Genomic DNA, 22,514 nt, shown 5'->3' on the forward strand with positions numbered 1-22,514 from the left:
AACCGTGAAATTTCACTTTTATTCATTTTACTCTCCCTCCCACGGGAGCTTTATAATCTCAATCGCATCCTCTCTACTCTGTTTCAAACTAAGTTGACACCATAAGAAAGGTCAGGGTCTCCTAACTCAACAAATAGCATAATGTATTAATACTCCTCGCTCCCATCCTTAGCATATCGCAGCTTTGTTTTTTTGTTGCCAATGGAAATTTAAAAATATGTATAAGTATATATTTATTAATGCTAAGTATCACTTGTAACCTTCGATCAGTACGAAATAAAAAAAATAAAACTTGTAATTTAACTCCCTTTTTAACATTTTGTTAATTTTAATAGCAACGAAGTTGATGATCTCCTTGGATATTTCTTCTCAAAGTTTTGAATATACATTCATAATATTTTGCATAACACTATTTTTTAACGGTTTCCCATGTTTATTTTTGAAAAACAGAGACTCTTTAGATTGTGATGTTGATGGCGAACCTGACACGTTATCATCCATGTTTAAAAACACTGAATTCTTTCCGAGGCCAAGGAGAAAGTTATCAGTCACGAGAACGACCTCCCTTTTACCTACAGACAGATATAAACCAAAATGAATAGGGGAAAAAAGTTTATTGTTTATCTTGCCATTCTTCCACTATGATTTATATATACAAATTTATATAATATCAAATTCTATTAATACCATTGAACTATTTTTCGTATGACGAAGTGATACATGAAGCAGGTGTAAAGTGGTTACGATAGGCTTTTCTACTGTTTTTTTTTTTTTTTTCCTCCTATTAATTTTGTTTTGTAACTATTCAACTTAGTATGAAACCTCCCTGTCTCACATATTCGAAGAATTTCCTCATATTTTCTCCTTTTGCCAAGTACTTCCCCCGTTTTTGGACCTCATCTTAGAAGCCCAATGTATTTTTTCTTTTTAGATACGATTTCACCATTTCCTTATACAGTGGGATTACGACTTCCCTGTCTCTACAAACAGATGTTCGATAAATCATGGACACTCCTTTGCTGCCTTCTAGATTTAGTGGAGAACTTCATGTCTGTCTGGAAAATCTGAAGACAAAATACCTTAATGCTTTAAGCTCTGTGCACGGTGTTCGGTTTTAATGTTTCTTCCGCTGTGATTCATAAAACTACTATTAAAATGCATCTGGCGTATCAAATAGAAAGTTTTTAAGTTTAAGTCTCATCAACGACTTAGACCGTATTGTGCATTGTGTATCGTTATTATGTCTGTACAAGTGTGTTTTGACTGGCCGATTTGCATGTAATGCCAGCTGAAAAACCCAGAATGACTAGAGAAATTGCTACTCCTGCCTGAGATCGGCTAACTACATCCTCGAATGAAGAATCCTTTAGAAATTCCTCCAGTTGTCGACAAAATTCGAACCCACACTGCTCCAGACAAGTGACGAAACCGCTGCACTGTCACAAAGTACGTAATACTAAGATGAGCCAATAAAATAACACGAAGCTTCATTTTTATTTAAGTATACATTATGTACTTAACATCACAAACTCTTATTACTGCATGCTTTAATATGTTCTTGTAGTTTCTGATGTAACGTTCGCAGTATTTAGCGTTTAACAGTCGCCTTTCAAAATTACAGCCGCTCTTTTGGCTTTTAGTTGCTGTTCAACAGCAAGGTGTAAATTTAGTTTTTACTGACCAAAGCAGTGGTATTCAACCTTATTTTTGTTGACGGTCCCCTTGTAGTTTTATCGAAGAATATTTTCACCCTGTTATATTTTTTCTTATAAAATGTATTGTTTCCTAAATATATTTCTCAGATGATACTTGTCTAATACTGATGACGACTGAAGAATTAACCTGGATGCATTATTAATACAAATAAATTTACTACAGATTATTAATATTTATAGATAATTTTTTTAACAGACCGATTTCGTTTGCCAGCGTACCGCTGGTCTGAAGTGACTTGAACTGTTTAAAAGTAATCCCTCAAGTGCAGCAGATGAATATCGGCATGGTATATGGTCAGAACAGTAATATTTCAACATACTGTTAAAGTTATTCAGAAGGGTTAATTGAATTTTAGCCAGTATTTCGGTCGAAACGGCTGAGTTGCATAGCTGCAGGAATTGTTCTTCAGAGGGACAGTTCTTCTCATTCTGCCATGCTAACATTTGAATGCATCCAGAAGTTGAAATTTAAATGCATCGTTTAACTTCATCGAATAGGTTCTTGCTAGACGGTTTTTTACAAATACCATCGTTTAACTTCATCGAATAGGTTCTTGCGGTATATATAGGCTTTTTCCAAATACCCAAACAGATGAAAGTCAGAATAGGTAAAGTTGGAACTGTGTGAGAGATGGATAAACACGCCTCATCCGTAACCACTTCCTGTGCAGAGAGTAGTATGGAGTGTCTGATTTCACCAAAAACAGATTTGTTTCCTGGACATGAGTGTTGGACCATACACAGCCTGCTGTTGCCGATGAATTTCCTTGGTTTGGCTATATGGCATACAGAAATCGGATAGCTGGGCACTTCTTTTGTCCGTGTTTCTAGTGGAGGAGCCATTTTGATTTAATTACCACAAGGGTATACGGTGTTCTGTAACAAGAATTAAAGGAACATTGCATATGACCTTGATTCGTGCGACATTTCGCTATTAAGGACGGCCCGGCAAATAAGTTCTACCTTATTCTTTAAAGCATTCTTATATTATATATATTGAAGTGCTATTTTTTTAATAATTATTATTTTAAAGAATGGCCGGAAACTCTCCTGGCTGCATAAATCGGGCTATGGGCTTATTTGGCAGGCGAGCCTGTTTCACCGCCCTTCTTTTCGAAATAGAAGGCAAAAATCTCAGTAATATAATACTACGGTTTTGCTTTCATTGGTTTCATTCAGCGTGGTTTAAATTTTTAATAAAAAATAATGAAAAAATGACATGTTTAATTTAATCGGGCCATTGAAGGCGTCATTCTTCTAAAGACTTTTTTTTTTTTTTTTTTTCCTCCCTAATCGCAGATTTAAATTAAAATTCCTCATGTATCCCAGTCGCTTATGCGCAGTGTGAGATCATGGTGATATTAAATTCTATTATTTAAATAATCATAAGAAAATAATTTTTATCTGTTTTCTAAACCCTAAAGTAGGGATAAGTGTAATTGGCTGTACTATTAAGAGGAAATGCTAAAAATACCTCCCTGAGTTGGATTTTAAGCAAGTAATCTGTTTCCTAAATGCATATGTAGTTTTCCAAACATTATCAAGTGCTTTTTCAAGATTATTTCCTCTCTTTCTTCTCCGCTCCATTCCGCCCCCTCCCCCCTCCCCCTTGTTCATCTTGAAGGCGCCACTCGGGCCAAACACTTAATGGAGGACACGGAACTCTGGTCCTGTTTTTTTTCTCCCCTCCTCTTTTTTAATCCCTACCTGACTGTAGTTTTTCTGGTTGAAAGTGAGCTTTTTTCCCTTCAGATCATTATAAGCCTCATTGAATGCTTTGATGGCCTACAGTAACACAGCAGCAGTGGGTATTCGCAGCACAATAGGCCTATTAATTATCCTTCTTGAACTGTAAACAACTCTTTAATCTTTCTGAATGCTGCTGCAGTAAATTCTAATACCTTATTCTGCAAGTTGCATTGTTGTTTTTTTTTGCACCTGTCCGGTGCTGCCACCTAGTTGCCAGCAGTGCAGTTCGCGTCTTACAGAAAACGAATTAGATTCGCTATTAATTATGGCTGGGGTGAGATGACTGAATCTTTTTCTTCGCTGCTTTGATGTGAAATGTATCTTCTAGCACGAAACTCTACTAATTCGTTTAATTATTAACAATTCCTTTACAGTGAATGTTAACTCTTTCATAATATTTTCAGGTATAGTTATGTTTAGAATATATTTAGAAGTTAATTGCATTAATTGTGGATACTTTCATACTTTTATTTTCATACCTTTAATGATTACTATTCGTTTGGATCGGTATATATATATTTTTTATTTTTGTAAATTCTTTCTTCTTTAGTTCGTGGGGCGAATCCGTTTTCCTTATGCTAGAGACAGCTATGATTGGGTTCCTGGTTCTTTACTACAGTGGTCGAGCAAAGCAAGCTGCAACTTTTGTCACTGCTTACGTGTGTCTACTTTATGTACTGATTGGTGGGTTGACGCCGTTATCAGTTCTATGGAGCCTGCAGGCGGCTAACCTTCCTGTCGTTGTGACTGGAAAGGTAAGTTATTCGTGTATGTCTAGGGGGGGGGGGAAAGGAGGGGGGTTGCTGTATTGGTTACTGAAATCTAGTTCTCTTTTTTCTTTTTCCCCCATCTTATTTCTCATCATGTGTTGTTATCAAAGGAATTAAAAAAAAAAAAAAGTTGTAACGTTTGACATCACTTGGCATGACGAATTATACTGACGAGGTCTAAAATTTGTGACCAATCATAAGATCTTTGCATTTTCTTGTCTATTACTTTATCCCTGGCCTTTATCCTTTCCAGTAATCACTAAAATTCAGCGTGTTATAAGTGTCAGTTTTATCATACTACTACTACTACTACTACCATCTTTTAAAGGTTATTGTAGAGGGTAATTTCTTCCTTTAAAAAGCATAAATGAAAAGTCGGTCATTTAATACACTAGTTTTCAAAAATGCTAGTGCAGTGATTTCTACCAATATGTCTAAATAAAGCAAAATAAAATCCATATTATGTAGCCTATATAACTCTAAAAGAATAGAGTTGTATTATATGTAGATGCCAGAGGAAGTAAAAATAATACCAAATGATTTTCCCTTTCACATACATTCACACTGCATAATAATTAAAAATTTTATTTTCGTGTATCACCATAACAACCAGGCTTTTACTTCCTTTTATTAACATGATTTAAGGAACCACTGAGAACTCGCTTAATGTTGTTAAAAAATTATAATCAGGCTTCAGTTAACGTCCTTGCCGTTTCGAAGTTACATTGTAATTGGTGATACCATTTTTGTTCAAACTGATATATAAGTAATGCTGGATTTAGGTAGTGGGTAATTGCATTGTTTCCCTCTTCCCCCCACGAGACCATAGGCCCTGGAGCAACTGTCTTACTTCATCTACTTAAATTTGGCCTTGTATATAGGAATACTGAAGTATTTTCTTAAACCTATTCATTAAAATAATGAACATTATTGAATTACTATAAATCTTAAGTGTAATTATTGTACAATGCGATTAATAATTTGTTACGTAAATATGGCCTTCCCTACATGCGTATTGTGTTAATCCAGGCATGAGAACGTACAGTACTTGTAATTTTATTATCAATTCCTTTAAGGAATTCATATCTGTTGAGAGAAGGACATTACGTGGTTGTTCATATTGAATTAATTATTAGTGAACAACATTTAAAAAGGGTTTTGGGTTGGATAATATTAATTAAACAATGTGAGTTTTATTGTGTAAAAAATATTACGTTAAGTAAGTTAAAACTCCCATGCAATCGAACTACTTAATTGGTAACGTTTCTGGATTGCATATTGGATCCTGTTATTAGGCGTAATCAGGAAAGATCTTTTTTCTGCCCTGTCCGGTTAGTAGCTGCTGCCAAATTTTTCCTCATGACGGTATTCAGTATGGAATGCAGAAGTGTTGCCAATTATTAAATAGTTCAGTTGTGTGAGAGTTTAACTTACTTAATGAATAAATTTTTACAATAAAAAAAATTCACTTAATAACTACTCACGTGGTTTATGAATTTCTCCGTTCATCGGATGTGACCCAGACCTATCTAACAAACGAGTAATAGGTGGGGAAGCTGGTATGCAAGCAGGAATACAGCAGTGATTACAGTGCTGTTAACAGTTTCAGTAGCTTATTCAAAATGACGTTTTTGGGCTTTTTTTTTTTTAACCTCCTTTCCTCACAAAGAAAGCTGGTTCCATCTAAGCAATGTTAATAGCCAAAACAGCAGATATCATTACACTCTGAAGAAAATTCCAGTTATTTGACCGTCTCTCCTTTAGGGAACCGTAACTGCAGACAGTTAGCTGAATTTATCACACAATTCATTTCCTCATTTAATGAGAATGAAAGTTCCTGCCGGCTGCAGCAAGATGAAGCAACAGCATATATAGCAAGAGAACAAGTAGTGTTGGAAAACGTTTTCGGTAACCACCTGATCTCTAAGAATTTTTGGCTACCAAGAACCTCGGTGCTTCCCGATTCCTGATGAAGAAGAATGAATTTTCGGGTTTTAAGTGGTGATCAACAATATAAATTTGTGTAAAAATATATGTGATGAATTGTAAACATAATATTAATTCAAGTCATTCATTCAGTCATTCCAGGATTTTGTACTAGGCCTATAAATCGACCTTAAAATTTTAGACGAAGAACGATTATTTAATGCCTCCAAGGTCAACTTTTATGTCGGAATGTTTAGTGAAACTGCAAACCAGTGTTGCTGCGATTTCGAGCTATCTTAGCGATATGGTCATTGGATGCCGGCAACTTGTCTGCATCGTTACTGAGATAAGCAAAGTTTAAATACTTTTCACTCCTATCTACGAGGCATGTACCGAATCAGAACGCAATGAAAAGAATTTTTATTCATTCATTTGTGTGTCTTGTCATTGATGTTTTGACCACTACGCATAGACGAACGCGCAATGGCCAATTATAAAAGCGCACCAATACCAATATATATGTATAATATTATAAAAGATGAATTAAACAACAATGCATATAAAGAATGATATACATACATAAAGAATATACTTATATACATCTGTATATAAATACAGAAACAAGAAATTATTTAAAGGGTATAGATAATGATTAAAATATGGCAGAAAAGTTGATTATTTTAATTATATCAGAATTAAAGATAAATTCGAGTTGCTAAGTTCAAGTTTTACAGTGGGAATGAAGTTTGGGTAATTTAAGAAAGGATGTAGTTCTAAGTTTTACTGCAGAATTAAATTTTACCGTATTTTACCGTAGTTTGATTTTACCCTAATCAGCCCTGTATTTGGTTGAAGAGAGAGAGAGAAAGAGAGAGAGAGAGGTGTGTGTAATCGAAGTGCAGTGAAGAAAATGGGGTAAGTAATATTTTCTACGCATCCTGTATTTAAGATTTTGTGATGTTTTGTGATTTTGTTTTTTAAAAGCTTATAAGCAAATTTGAGTTTGGTCAAGGTTCGTCTTTTGAATAGATAAGGAAAATCTTTGTGGTAAATGCAGTAATATTTTCCTGTGGAAAAGTTTAGTGTCATCCACCGCCTCCTAGCTAGCAGGCAGTTCTCTCCTTTGTACCACAAGGAGAGAACTGCCTGCCCAAGGAGCTAGAGTTCTGTAGTATCAAGAACCAGAACAAGGAGCTGCCTGAGACAATCATGACACTGCTGACAGCACAATGAACTGCCAGAGAATGTCAAATGGAAACCGAAGACGTCGATCATGTGAATATGGGAGTGGACACTCACGTGACTTCAGATACAGAATACCACATCCTTTCCCACTTCTACCGAAACGAATTCATTCATTCTGTTCCGTCACACAGCACATCTTCCATACCTGCATTTGCAGCTGAATTCCAAAACATTTCAAGATCCTCATCTCCAGATCACAAGAGCCTGATCTACAGCAGTGTTATTTTCCAAAACACGAGTTCTCCTGATTAGTAGACCTACTCCTGCCAAGAGAGATAGGGATTTAAATTTGACTCCGCTACATGAATTCACGATTCCATTAATGCAAAACAGGGAAAGCCAAGTTCATAGAATTCTAGCTAAGCCAGCTCATACATCGCATTATATTGCATTACCACAGCTAAACTTACTTCTTACCCTTTCAGAAGTAAATTATTCACAAACTGAAATAGAGCGATTGAATCAGTGCGGAGCTTCCCCATGTATTCTGATACTGTGGCCATTTTTATAAAGCCTGTACTTGACAGCCATGGGGTTACTCATTTTGGACCATCGTTGTTCGACTTAACCCAAAATTATTAGTGGTAGAAATTCTACGCCTTGCAGGAAAACCTGTACCAGACTCCGCTTTGTCTTCTTAATTGTCACTTTTCTGTCCGAGAAAAGATGACGTATCAGTTGAACTTTCTTCTTTAATCCAAAGAAATGAAAAATATATAATCTTAAAGGTGAATATTCTTATACTCAACGATTTTTCAGTCGTGGGCGAGCTTTAGAAATACAGTTATGAGAGTGGTATTGTAGTCAACTTGAGGTCAAATGCTTTAGAGAAAATTAATCTTTTATAAACGATAATGCTCGTCCCCATAAAGCTTGTGTTACCGCCCTATAATTGTGATATTAATCCTGCCTGAATTGACCCATGTGTCAATATCTAAGCAAGCAATGGCAGTATGGCAATCATTAAACTTGAATGACTGTCAAAAGCAAAGAAAGATAGAGGGATATTGCTTGCGTACTATTTCTTTTGAGTATAAGTTGTCTTAATTTTACTTCGTTGGAACCAATGCTTTTGATTGTACTGAAGCTTAGTATCAGTATAACGAGGCACATTACCATAATTAACATGGTATAATACATTATTAGCATTGATTGGATTGGAATATATTGACTTACACGCTTAAATGTATTTTTTCTCTCCTACGTTCCCAGTTCCGGTAGAAAAAAATCAAACAAAAAGAAAGAACAAAGAAATGTTAATGAATTACTAGAGACAATCGTACTTCGAATGTTTTTGTTTATTTATTTATTATAGATGGGAAAATTTCCTGCTAAAAATATATATATAATTTTAAACTGAATGAATACTTACTTTGTAGAAAGGCAAGTTTGCCTAAACTTTCCCCACTTTTTCTATCATACCGTATCCATGTGTGTGACTTTAAAGTTATAGACGAGTGATTAAAACTTGTTTCAGATCTTCTTACCAGAAATAGGATTACCGTCATGGGAAAACTCTTCTAGAATTCTGAATGCGTAGCATATTCTACGTTTAAACTTTCAAGAGTGGAAATATCTTCTGAAAAATTATTTAAATTTGAGATTTAAATTTCTTCATCTTCTTATCGGCAATCCGTTTACCATAATAATAAAAAAAAAAAAAAAGTGGAAAAGTCATTACTGTTGCTTCAACATTCGCATTCATCCATTTGTTGAGCAAAGTTTTTCGTTTTATTTCATTTATGTAACCGTTTCTTGAGGTTCATGCAATTTATCGATGTGGAGTAAATATAAAAGGCCCTTCAGTTAAAAATATCATTGAATTAAAATAGCAAAAATATTGTTACTATCTGGTCCAAGGAGACAAAACAGTTGTCAAAAGCATTGTGATACACAGATATCTGACACTCCATCCTCTTCACATGCGAAGCCCTTCGCAAAACTAGGTTTACACGCTCTATACTGTGAAAGGCTTTGAAAGACTTTCATCTCGGACTGCAAGCTACTTACCTGTGCAGTAACGGCAAATTAAAAAAAAAATAAATAAATATTTTTTTTGTAAAAGAATAAGAGAAGTTTACCTCAATATGATACATAGAACACTTCCGTGTGATACTCTCCAGAAATTTTTGGAAAATATCATACGGAAGTGTTTTACTTATCATATTGAGGTAAACTTCTCTTATTCTTTTACAAATATTGAGATCAACTAGAACGGATTGAGCATCACAGCTCTGGTTTATACTTTAAATAAATAAAATAAAATAATCAGTTAGTTAATGTATGCAGTGAATTAATTTTAGGCGCGTTAGCAAATAGTAATAATTCATGATTTAAAACAAAAAGAGCAAAAAGCAGCGACTTTTATGCGCGAACCGAGAACATTTCGATTCTACGCATTCGACACATTGCCCATTCATCCCTCCAACCAACAGAAGCGGCCCCACGTCTATTTTTTGGTGCGCCCTCTCCGACTTGAAATTGACAGCAAATGAATTAATTTTTGGGGAATTTTGCGCCCCTAAATTTTGGCACCCTGTTCGGGGGACCCACTCGATTGTGTCTTAAGCCGGCCCTGCCATCCTGCGCATTGCAACAAACTTATCTAGTACTTCAGTTACAGCATACGGTTTATGGATAATCTGTGTGATAGATATGAAAAAAATAAATAATAATTGGCGAATTTCTATTTTAATGAAATTTGTGTGCATCCGATTTTAATGAAATTTGGCAAGACTTGACAGAACCTTTTTAGAAGGGCCAAATATAAAATTTAATGAAAATCCGTGCACTATGAGTTGGGTTGTTATATGCTGGTGGACGGACAAAATAATAATAATTGTCGGATTTCTGTTGGTTCAATTTTAATGAAATTTGGGATGGCTTGACAAGCCTTTCTAAAAGGTCTAAATATAAAAGTTGATGAAAATCCATTCACTAGAAGCGGGCAGACGGGCTAGCATTATGCATATATGCTAACCTGCCTTAAACATAACATCAATTATGAAAAGAACAAATCCTGCAGTTTCTTTGGCGATGATTACCCTTAGAAATTGTTTTGTCAGTGTATTTTTGCTTTCAATTTGCATAAGTACATAATATTTTTCAGCCATTCATGTTTAGATGAGTATCACTTTTACACGTAAATTACATAAGTTAAAATCAGTACGATTTTTCATCTGTTCACATTACGTTCAGCTTCCATCTAACAGGTGCTCTTGAGCGCGTTTTATGGTAATATAAAATTATACGGGAATTGTAATGAGTTCAGCAAACGTAAGCAGAAGCTGAAAAAGAGTAACAAAAGTCCAAGTAGCTACCAAAATTTTTGCCTTGCAAGTTTTGTATTATGAAAAACAGGTGCTTGCACATATGCACACATTAGCGTTAATCAGATATACAGTTCAATTAAGGTTTATGTCACGGGATTTTTGTGTCTTTTCAAAAGATAGATCTCCGTTTCCTCTTCCGCTCTGTGTAACAATAAAAATCTCAAATATAAAGCGACTCCAATCTAGTCATCCTAAAGTCATTTGGAGACTTGTAATATCAGCCACTTGCACTGTTAGGGAGAGTGGGGGATGCCTCGGCCATTATTAACATTAGCAATTTACTGCTTATCGACCTGTCCCCTTCTTATCGACCTTTCAGGTCCATTTAGGAAAGTTCTAAATAACTACGGTTATTACAATTACCCTTATCAATAACTAACTTTCGTTTTCTAAGCTTTGTCCTTCACTCTTTCCTGTGTATCATTGGCTCAAATATTGGTCGTGTCTGTATGTAGGACTACACACTTCCTCTGTGTCGTGTCTGCTAACGTTGTCTTCCTTTCTTATATGTGCCAATTGATCACTAATTGTCACCTAATGTGTTTGCTATTAAGAGTTATTTAGACGATAATAGAACTTGATATGTTCTTTGGTTGTCTAGTAATATCTCTCTCTCTCTGTTCGAAAGAAGGGAGAAAAAAAAAAAAAAAAAAGGAACAGCGCGAGTGAGAGCACGTGATAGTAACAAAGATTTGTTTTTGACAAAGCAGTTGTGTTTCTCTCTCTTATTATGTAGGTCACCTAATGAGGCAGAAAAAAAAAGATGAAAATTGACATCTAAATTCGGACGAACTAGTTCAGCTCTTTGCATAGCTCAGCTAATCTGGGAAATTGTCATGCTGTGCAGACATAGGTGTTTGTGGGCCCTTGAACTGAAATTTTTCTGTTGCTTTTATTCTTCGTTTAATCTAGGCTTGCTCTTAACCGACGTCATTGAGACTCGAAAACATTCCTCAGTGAATATTACAACTGAAAATTATTGAAATATTTAAATTATATTTTTAAGTAATGCTTCTTAGTTTGTGTGGCACCCTAAACAGTTTGTATAATTCGAAATACGGATTAGAAACTCTTTTCTCCGTCATTGGAAACAGTAGTCAGCGAAGCAGGTCTTGCTTAGAGTTCGATAACTTAACGATTAGGATAGAACAATAGCGTTAAATTCGCTCCTTCCCCCACACTTTTTATACTCTGAGTCTATTAAACTCGGTTATAACTGTATAAATTTTTAAGTAATCAATAATTATCTGTCTTTATATAGCCGTACTCTAAGCCTGATGTTTAAAATAAGAAATGTCGGATTATTATCCACCACAATATGCCAAATCAGAGGAATACATAGCCAACGTACCCTCTACAGTTCAAGACAGAAAGATTTACAAGTGGCCGTATTTAATATAAGGGAAAAAAATTAAATTATTCATGCAGTGTAAAATGTAGTTCTTGTCCTCATTCAGCCTAGAGTGGATCAGTGTTTGCAGATCTTAATAAATTACAGAGAAGAGTGTAAATTAGGTTGGTCTTAATGCCAGTGTTTCTTAGTTAAACACGGCACCTTAACTTTTCCAAAATTGGTGATCCCTTCTCCCAGCCTATTGGAGAACAGCTTTCCAAAGAATAATAAAATCAAGTAAATTACTTTATACATCACAGATCCATGACTACAGTAAGAGAAACCACATCAGGTCTTTTCAGCAAATGCATACTTCGAACGCCATATTTCTTTGTATTTCGTAATAAATTAAGAAAACTACAAACACGAAAATTATTAGAACGTGTAGTTCTTAGTACCGTGTATGGGATGAATTTTGAGAAAATGAAAGAGGATACTTGTTGACATTAGACTTGATTTTCTGTAGATTGTAATTATCAGGAAATGTGTAAAGGGAGGTTGTTCCAGAAAACTGAAGTTGAAAGGATAAATGAGGAAGAAGAAAAATCGGACAGTAAATGGATGTTGACTGGTTGAGGGTAAATCTTAGAAGCCAGTTCAGAAGAACAGTGCCCATGGAAGTATAGAAAAAGAAGAAACAGAACCTATATGAGACAGAGAGACTTTGCAAGAGATGGGTCATTAATTAACCTAACTGCCCTCAGAATGATACTAGAGTCGTAAATGTGAAGTAGATTCCTCCTGGACTGTCAAAATTCTTTGAGGGACTGGGATTCTGGTTTGTTGTTATGAACTTGAAAGGGAAATATATGATCAAATATTACTTCCAGATGTCTGTGAGAAACCATTTTAGAAATTAAAAATCCGTTGATGTATTCATTGAAATACATGGACAGATTTATCTGGAATAAATGCACATACTAAGGCAATTAAAGTAATTTATAATAAGAAAAAAAGCATGGTTAATAACAATGTTATTCTGGACAACCTCGTTCAGCGGAAAAAAAAAGTTGGGTCAAATTTTAAACATCATCTGCACATGTGATTAAAGGAAGATTCTTCTTTAAAGAAGTGGGCTAATGGCTAAAAGCAGAGCGAGGTCCCTCCCTGGAATATTTCAACAGAAATAGACTTGGTAGGGGATGCTCTATAGAATTTGTAGATTCAGCGATTAAGAAGGGTTCCTAAATAAAGAAAAATAGACCCTCTTCTACAAAACCATCTTCTGCTGGCAATCACATATGTTTCATGTGTCTGGTTCTGCAAGGCAGTGACTGCTGTCAACAAAAGAAAGCTAGAATCCATCTAACGATCTATCCTCCTGAAAATCTCCAGAGCATGCTGCACTCCAAGCACCCGCTCCCTCCAGGTTCTTGTGGGAATCCCCCCCCCCCCTTGACCTGGAGATCATCTGCTTTGGGCTGCTCTATCAACTGTCTAAGGGCAGAGAATCCACTTGCCTTGACTTTACAACTGACCCGACGAATGACATCAAACTCGAAAATAAATGCCTCCTTGCCCACCTGCAGAAGGCCTGGTAGACCCGTTGGGCAGGATCAACAAAAGGAGAAGTCACCAGAAGATTTATTCAGGATATTCAAAGGGTCTTTCGTAAAAGCCGAACTTGGTTTTCTCCGGGACTCTTGACATCCTACTTACTAACAGAACACGGAGCAATAAGAGGAAAACTATCGACACTTGGACTAAGTGATACCCCTCTCTGCCATTGTAGACAGTCAGAGACTTGGGACCATTTCATGCACCACTGCATTCTCTACCAGGATCTACGATGCTGCCTCATCACTAGACTTCGCTTCATACCACAAAACCAAGAATATTACCTCCTGGGAAGTGAGGACAAGTGCAAAGCCTTAACGAAATATGCAAAAGATATCTTTACACGAAGAAGGATATATCCACAACCGACATAGTCCCTCGGAAAACAGACACTAACTCTCACCTGACTCTGTAGTACTGACTCAGTACTCTCTTCTATCCCAACTCAGGAAACAAGATATTCACAAAGAGAGGAACAGCAAAGTGGCAGCCTCTTCTGATTGACTACCAATGAACAGCGCCAACGTCTGACTCGACCACATTGAAACAGACAACGGACAGGACCTTGTGTCCCAGGAGTGATTGACAAATTGAAATAGACAACGGACTCATAGAACTGGACACTAGAAACTGACTTATTGTCTCAATACCGTGAACAAAGAGAGAGAACCCTGGACAAGACGACGAATCGACATTAGCTATCTCCTGATTATCTCCTGGATAGCTACTGACCTACGACAGACACTGGAATTGGTGCCTCGCTAAACTGGACTTCACAGATCAGACACTGCAGTCTTGCTGCCAACACCGAACTGGACTCAACAGATTAGGCACCGCAGCCTTGCTGCCAACAAGTTATATTGGCGTTCTGATCCGGGCACCTTGCCTGGCTCCTCTTCCTTTCTCTGGGGGGAGAAGAGGGGACGGTTTCTTTCTGGTGGGGCATGGGCCTGCCCCACTGACCATCATTGGGGGTCGCCTTTCCATTCCAGTCTTCAGTCTCCCCCCCCCACTCTACCTGTATTGCTAGCGAATGCCCCACACAATGTAAAATTTAAAATATCCAAATTCAAACCACACATATTTCCATTTATTAATACACACAGTTTACATACATTCATATATATACAAAACTGACATAGATTTATATACAATTATATATATACATTTAGATCATCTAGGGCTTGTGTGTGTGTGTATCATGGTGGTTCCAAGGCAGTAGCCCCTCTCCACCTTTGTTCTCTGTGTTGGTGTAGAAACTCTAGGCCACTTCGCTACCAGAGAACAGCGAACACCTGGGCAGCTGCCGCCTGGGCCAGTCCCCAGGCAAGATGAAACCGACCTGGGTCTGCTGTCCTATATGTGCTTATGTGCACAAAATCCCCCTCCCAGGTTGCCCAGACTTGGAAGCCAGCAAAAAAAAAATATATATATATATTAATGGCATAGTTACCCATAGTACATATAGACCTTTTCGCCTAATTAGATTCTAGCGCCTGCCCCTCTCTCTTTCTCTCTCCTTTTTTTTTTTTTTTTTTAGGTTCAACTATTGAAATCTCAGGAAACTAGATGGCAGGGCCTGACAGTGAAATAAAATAAAAATATTGATGTACCTGGTCTGCCTCCACGAGGCCAAGTGTGGGCATCGTTGGGTCCCAACAGGGATCCAGCGGCTAAATGGCCAGATGAACAACGATACACAACACATATGCAATATCCACACAGTTTTAAATCTCTGACCTCAACAGTATTCTGTTTCCCATGACAATGTATACTACGCGGAGATGGGGGAAACCCTTGGTGCCGTCTGACAACTAACACACTTTACACTTATCCGAAACATTCGATTAGGGAAACACCAAGAAAGAGATTCAAAGGAATAGAGCTTTTTAAGGTACCTGACAAATTTCTTCTGGACTGTTTTCTGTTTAATTGAAATTGATAAGCTTACGTACAATATTTTTAAAATAGTGTCAATAAGGATGAACTTTGTTGTTAAGTGGCATTCGTTTGAATTGCAACTGAGTATCTGTTATATTCGCGTTCGAGTTTTTGTTGTGCTTCTTTTCTCGATTGTTAAAAGCAAACTTTCTTAGTTTTGGCTTTTTCACATTTGGAATACCAGACAAGGAACATTGTTGCCAGTGAAGCAAGTAGGGGACGCTTACTTGAGTAAAATCTGAAAAAATGATGTTAAGGATGGCATCGTAAAGCAATTCAAGAAGACTATCCGGATCCAAGTCGTCACAATTAGGCTTCCAGTCAGTCTGATCCAACAAATGCTTAACGAATGAGGGTTGTTCCGGAAGTAAGATATACGAACAGGCACAGCGCTCGGTATATGTTCACAAGTGGAAGCACTATACTGGAAATTGTCGAAGGGTTGTACGAATACTTGTATGAACAGCGAGAAGGGTGCTCTAGGTCTGTGCATACGCACGTTGCATCCAAACCAAGGCGGTTGCTAGACTGAGTTGGACGAATATAGAGGTAAGACGTGAGATTCGTTTTCGGCATACAAAGTGGCATGCACACTAACGAAAATGTATCAGGAACTTATGGGGGAAGACATTATGAGCAGGAAACAAGTTGGTCTGGATAACTGCATTCCATTCCGAACGTGTTGATTTGAATGATGAAAGGCCACGTTCGTCTATCAGAAGACAATATTTGTCGCTCTTATCCGAGAAGATCAAGAAAGTTGGATAGATTTCAGCAGAACTGAACATATCGAGTGAAATCATCAATGACTCGGAAGTATATAGGAAGATGTAATCACAATGGATATCAAAGCAGCTGACTAAAAAACACAAAATCATGTATATGCGACTTTCTTTACAGCATCTTCTACGGTAGAACAAAATCTTTACCATTAGTGAGACCTAGGGTCCATCACGAAAGCACACTACCTCTCCACCACCAGAAATAATCAAAACATTCCCATAACCTGAAAAAATAATAATAAATATGTATATAGCAAGTCTTCTGAGATGCACCAGGCATGCTGTTGATGGACTTTCTTCCAAGGTATGAATCAGTACAGCTTGGTTACTGCGTTACATTACTTAACTGAGAAGCTGTTCGTTGAAAGAACACCATGAAAGAATAAATCACACTACAAGAAGATTTACCTCCCCCCACACACAGCTTAGCGATTGGATAGAAGACAGACTCCTTAACAGAATCAGCCTCAGTTTTCTCCAGTACATTGATGTAGTGTATTTATAGCAGAACCAATAACATTTGAAATGGCATTAAAACGAATCCAGGCTATCTAATATAAGAAGGGGGATCATCTACAGACACTTTGAGCACGTTGCAAACCTAACTAAACAAAAAAACTCCACTATCATCCGTTAACTCTTAAAAAAAACGCATTGTATAGCCTACTTACTGAAAACTTTTGTTGTATACCAAATCACGCAGGAATAAAAGGAAACGAACTGCCATGCACAGCCTTCAATCAACCATAATATTGATATTCCGTGTAAAGACTACTTTAGAAAAATTACGTCACATTGTACAGAATAGATCGGGCATGTTTTTATTACGCATTCATACCTATTAAAAGGAGACGACCCTCCCAAATGCAATTTGTGTTTCAACTCAAGTCATCAACACAACATACTTTTATTGAGTGCCCAGGTTTTAATGCACAAGGATAATAGTGTTTAAAACCATCACACCAGTCGTCTGAACAGTCATACATATCATATCTTGTGCTCAGATGTATTTTACCTGACAAAGCAAAAGGGTTGCATGTTTTTACAGGCTATTCATATGTTTTTATTAGAAGTAGAATGGATAGATAGAGAATTAGATACTGGAAAGTATCCTTCCAGTAATCAAAAAATATGCTAAATATGTGGAATATGCGACTATAGTAATGTAATGCACATATGTGGCATTAGTTAGTTGTTGCTCTGCAATAATAAATGCTGTGGCTAGTTAAACACTTCAGAATTTGTACCGAGTTCTCCTGAAATGCAGTGCTTAATTGATCGCAACAACTCGACCCAACTTTCGAAATGGTAACTGTCCTTAACTTGGTAAACCAGTAAGGCGGGAATTTTGAAAGCGTGAAAAAAGTGTCCCCTCTCCCCAGGAACAATTACCGTGAGCTGTGATTAATAAATAATGTATGTAAATTTAACCTCTAACTTATAAGCCTTAGGTTATTTTTTTAGATCAATATTAACAGTAATCCTGAATAATAATTTAATATTCAAATGATTATGAGATAAAATTTGCATAAAAGCGGCGCTTTTTATTGTTTGAAATTATTAACTGCGTTTTACCTTCGTGGGTTCTTTGGCGGGTGCACATCACAGAGCGGCAGCGACCGATGGAGGTGGAGTGGCAAAGCGTTTGTTTTATCATTAGGAGAAATAGTTTCTTAAAGATCTCCACGAAAATTAACGCAATCTAATTCCGGTGTAATACTGTCAGATGAAAACAAATGAGGTTAGATGTTGCAATGAAACCTTTTGAAAGCGTGAGGCTAAAAACAGGCCAAAATTCTGTGGGTTTTCTAATTGCAGGAACGTTGAGAGTCTGAAAATTATGGCCTGTATTTAGATTTTAATGGAATCCGGTAATTTTACCAAACTCTTGGTGGTTTGTGATCACAGTTTAGTGTTCAAGACATGCTGGTCTTCGCTCAAGTGCCGATGCTCGTGTGGTGTAGATATTTTTGTCGTAATCGAGTTGCCGTCGTGTGGCATTACTATCCATCCTGGAACGCAGGCAGAGTCGATTGTTGTGCGGGGAATTAAAAAAAAAAAAAAAAAAAAAACGATCTAGCGGTGTTTTTAATTTCCGCGATCTCATTGTAATAGTTGTGGTCGTGTGAAAATAGATGGCCCTCATCTCTTTCCATCTCGAAGCGATGCGGATGCTTAATGAAATATCCGTGGTGATTAATCGCCAACATCAGTAGTTACACCGGGCGGATGTCAGTGATACATAAGCCTTTCCCCCCTTCGCTTGCATGCTTGAGTACCAGTGCGAGGCATGGGTGGTCGAGGTTCATCGGTATGGATATGAATATTCGGTGTTTTAGCACTGAATGGGTAGCGATATTGTCTCTTCTTATTCATTACCATATAGACCTAGCTGTTCTCTCTCACCCACACTTGTGATTGATTGTTATTCAGTAACGGTGCTGACCTCTGTCGAAGGCTGGAGCCTTCGTTTGAAATACAAGCAAGATTAATGGCATGTTTGGGATACGACTGGGATAAAGATCGGGCTGAAACTATACTTTCAGAGCTATATTTTTGTGTGGTACGAATATTATTATTTTTTTATTCTAATATAAACTTATGATTTTTATGCGCTAGAAAAACACTATTTATTTTAAATATTAAGCTTAGATTAATAGAAGCTCTCACCTAAGTTATATAAGGTTGTAATGTTAAAACTCTTTAAGTATAATGCCACTGGGACAACGATGCATTTTGGTCCTTGTTGTGTAAATAAAATTCTTCTGGCTTAAAGGCAGATAATTTGTTTTTCGGCTTTTTACTCAAGAATGTAATTTAATGAAAAAAAAGTGGTTAACTTGATCGTCCCGGATTGAATAATTTTATAAAACAATGTATGGATTTTGGAATATATCAATGCTCAGTGAAAGCAAAATGGACATTTTTTTGTGTCATTGTAAGAGGCGATGCCCAGTTCAGCTAAGTATATCAATAGTGGAGAGGGGATTTCACTCGAATAGTTTAGCTGATCCCAGAGTGCCTCACTTTTGTTGCAAAGTTTAACTATGGTCCAGAAGTAATCTAGAAAAGGGAGCAATTGGCATGAGATTTTCAGTAATCTTTGAAGTTTGATTCCACCCCTTCTCGTAAACAGTGTGTTGATGGGAAGTGGTTTTGAATTGTAGCGTGAATGCGTCGGCCTACTTACGTAAGCAGCTGTTACAACGAATTAATGTGACCCATCACTAGATGAAAAACCTAGTTTACTGAAACGCATATTTCAGTACACAAGGATCTCACTTTTTGCGCTTTGTTCAGTCGCGGAAAAAATTTAGAAATCGTGAATGAGGCAATATAATCCGCAGAATCTAACCCTGATTTTACCACTGCATTTCACTGAGGTCATATTGTATATTCTATTCTACCTTGGAGATTTTATAGCTTACTTTCTATGAGATCATTGTGTCTGTGTATCCCCCATCTCTCCACTTTACAAACCTTTCTTGCACTTTAACTCACTTTAATACTTATAGTATTAAATGAAAGGGTGCTAAGATATTCTAATGAGTGAAGGTATTTCCATTTCATTTTGTGGTCTTGAAAACAAAATTTAAATAAGCTCTGTCATCCACCTTGTTGAAAGAGGCGAAAAATAGACTACTTGGTACTCGGACGGACTTTTTGTTTTTTTCTTCACCTCCGAGTTTACTGTTTTAATCTCTTTCTTTTCTTGACTATCTCGTTTTACTTTCCAGTTAACCTTTTTGTCCTTCGCTTTATCCTTATGCAGGGAAATATGTTAATCTCCCTTGAAATTTCTGGAGAGGTGTTGAATTGACATCACACGTTGTCAAAGATTTATTAAAGATGCTGTTCAGAGGAGGATTTACTGTCGAACTAGTAGATGGTTTCGGAAATGAATGGCCGAAAAATAGCTTTTAAAATTAAAAAGGGTTGTAAATTTATCATAGGAAAAGATTAGCTTCGAAAATTCTTTGAGAGGATAGATATTGTGACTAAAAGGGAAGGTAGACTAAGAATTTTAAGAAGAAAACAGCCGAGACTTATTGAAAGTGTTTATTTTCCATAATAGATGACTGAAATGGGTTGCCGGAGGTTCTAGCATATCGATATCTTGTATAACTTTAGAAGTAGAATAAAAAAGGTTAAAAATCGCATTTCAGTTGACTGACACTTTCTTACTGATTGATATTATTTTAATATACGACAGTACATTGTATGTTGTAGTTTAACATTATTCAAATCTTAACGTTAACTGCATGATTGTATATAGGTATCGCCCTCAGGGTTCATATTTATGCTCATCTACAAGGTTTACCTTGTAGATGAGCATAAATATTGATGTACTTAATGATCACACTTTGTGCTAAAGTTGTCTTATTCTATATAGATAAATTTATTATAGGAAGAGCTCATTTTTTTCCTCTTTTATTTGACAAAAGCAGAGTTGATTTCATTTCATTATGCTAGATTGCTGTTTTTCAAACTTGTTTTCTCGCTAAAATATTAACATTTATATGCTATTTGTTTTAACTCTAGCAGACGTCTTGCAGATTCACTTTCTGGAAAAATAGTTTGTCGATTGATAAGCATTTTGCATCATTAGGGGAAGAGATCGCGGCGAGGAGGTACAATGATACTGTGTTTACTTCATCCAATTGATTAGAATGTCGAACTGACAGATATTGGCTTTTATAAATTCTCGCCCTCCTCTCTATGCTCTTGCAAAATATTGGAATTTTAAATTTCCGCTTCGTGCCCCCATAGAAAAAAATTTCTACGACCGCCATTGGTTTCGGCACTGTTTGGTGCCTCAGTCAGGAAGGCTCACCTAGAATTGAAGTTCGTAAATTTTGTAAACACGAGGGTCCATGTGTAAAAGAACTGTTTTTAGATTAAATCGTAATAATAATTTTAATACATTTATTACTATAATCAAGGTGATGCTATTATAATAGTTTTGTTTTAATGTGAGATTGTATACTGTATGTTGTCTACCAATTCTGATACATGACAAAGCATGTCTCCTGCAGTCATTAAGATGGGCAATATTGTGAATTGTACAAGAAATTAAAATTTATTATTGAAGAAATCAGTGCAACTAACAACGGATTTATCCGTTGAAAAGCTTCTTTATTTTGTAATGATTTTACCGTCATTTGGAAATCGGAATGCAAAGTAGTGGTCCACATTTCTAGCAGTAGTGTGTTTTATTAAGTTTTCTTTGTTAAGTTCGAGCTACAATTACATTAATATTTATGTTAAAACAGATTTTAAATAAAAATGGTTTAATTCTAAACCTTTTGTAATCCTGGCTAAGAAACAGATTCGTGAACTGGAGAGAAAGAAATTCGGTAGTTTATTGTTGTTTTATTTATTTATTTTTTTTTTTACTATTTTTTTTAGCTGAAGGTGGTGGTGGCGGGTTTGGACGCACTCAAGACTCCGTTTCGTAATTTTAGATAAAAGTTCATTTAAACGCATTTACAAATCAAACCAGGCGCCTCCGTATCCAGGTGGGAAGGAGCAGCAGTGCGTAGCACACGCTTCTTGATTAGACCGGGGTTCGAGCCCGTGACCACCAAATACGGAGGATGCGGAAAGGTCAGGGAATGACCACCGCATATTCCCGGAGCAATATGGCCTTAGTCGCTAATGCTTCTAAAAACCAAATAACAAAACAAACAAATCGAACCTATGTGGCAATTTTCTCCCTTTTCAGTATGATGGTTGAACTTGGAAGGAATTGAATGAGAGAAAATCACAGTAGGAATTTGAATTTATCTCATTATGCAGTGTTCTGCTACTTTAGTCAGTGTTTTTCCGTTTCACGATTCTGTATGTTCATCAAAGAGGTGAATTGGTTTTCATTCAATGCTTCTTGCGATTCGATCCATCTAGTAACGATCTGAGGGACGTTAAACGCTTTATTGGCTGTTGGTTTATATGAGTATTATCATGATGCCCCTTCTTCATTTTTTAACTGCTTTTTAATCACAATTAATGCCATCTTTAATATGAAACTTTTTCCTCATCTATCAAAGAGGGATAACCTGGTGCGAAAGCAACCTACGGAAAATTTAAATAAAAAAACAAAAAAA

General features: G+C 36.5%; 1 protein-coding gene across 1 annotated transcript in view; it reads left to right on the forward strand.

Annotated features, from left to right (window-relative positions):
• LOC150084222 (mannose-P-dolichol utilization defect 1 protein homolog) overlaps positions 1-22,514 on the forward strand; it is a 353,408-nt gene that overhangs the window by 178,368 nt on the left and 152,526 nt on the right. Inside the window, exon 4 of the mRNA XM_090375110.1 lies at positions 4,015-4,219. Within this exon, the coding sequence (XP_090231236.1) occupies positions 4,015-4,219 (205 nt within the window). The remainder of the gene's footprint in view (positions 1-4,014; positions 4,220-22,514) is intronic.

Source organism: Mastigoproctus giganteus, chromosome 6 (genome assembly GCF_048544385.1).
Source record: "Mastigoproctus giganteus isolate SK-2022 chromosome 6, ASM4854438v1, whole genome shotgun sequence".
Classification (NCBI taxonomy): domain Eukaryota; kingdom Metazoa; phylum Arthropoda; class Arachnida; order Uropygi; family Thelyphonidae; genus Mastigoproctus; species Mastigoproctus giganteus.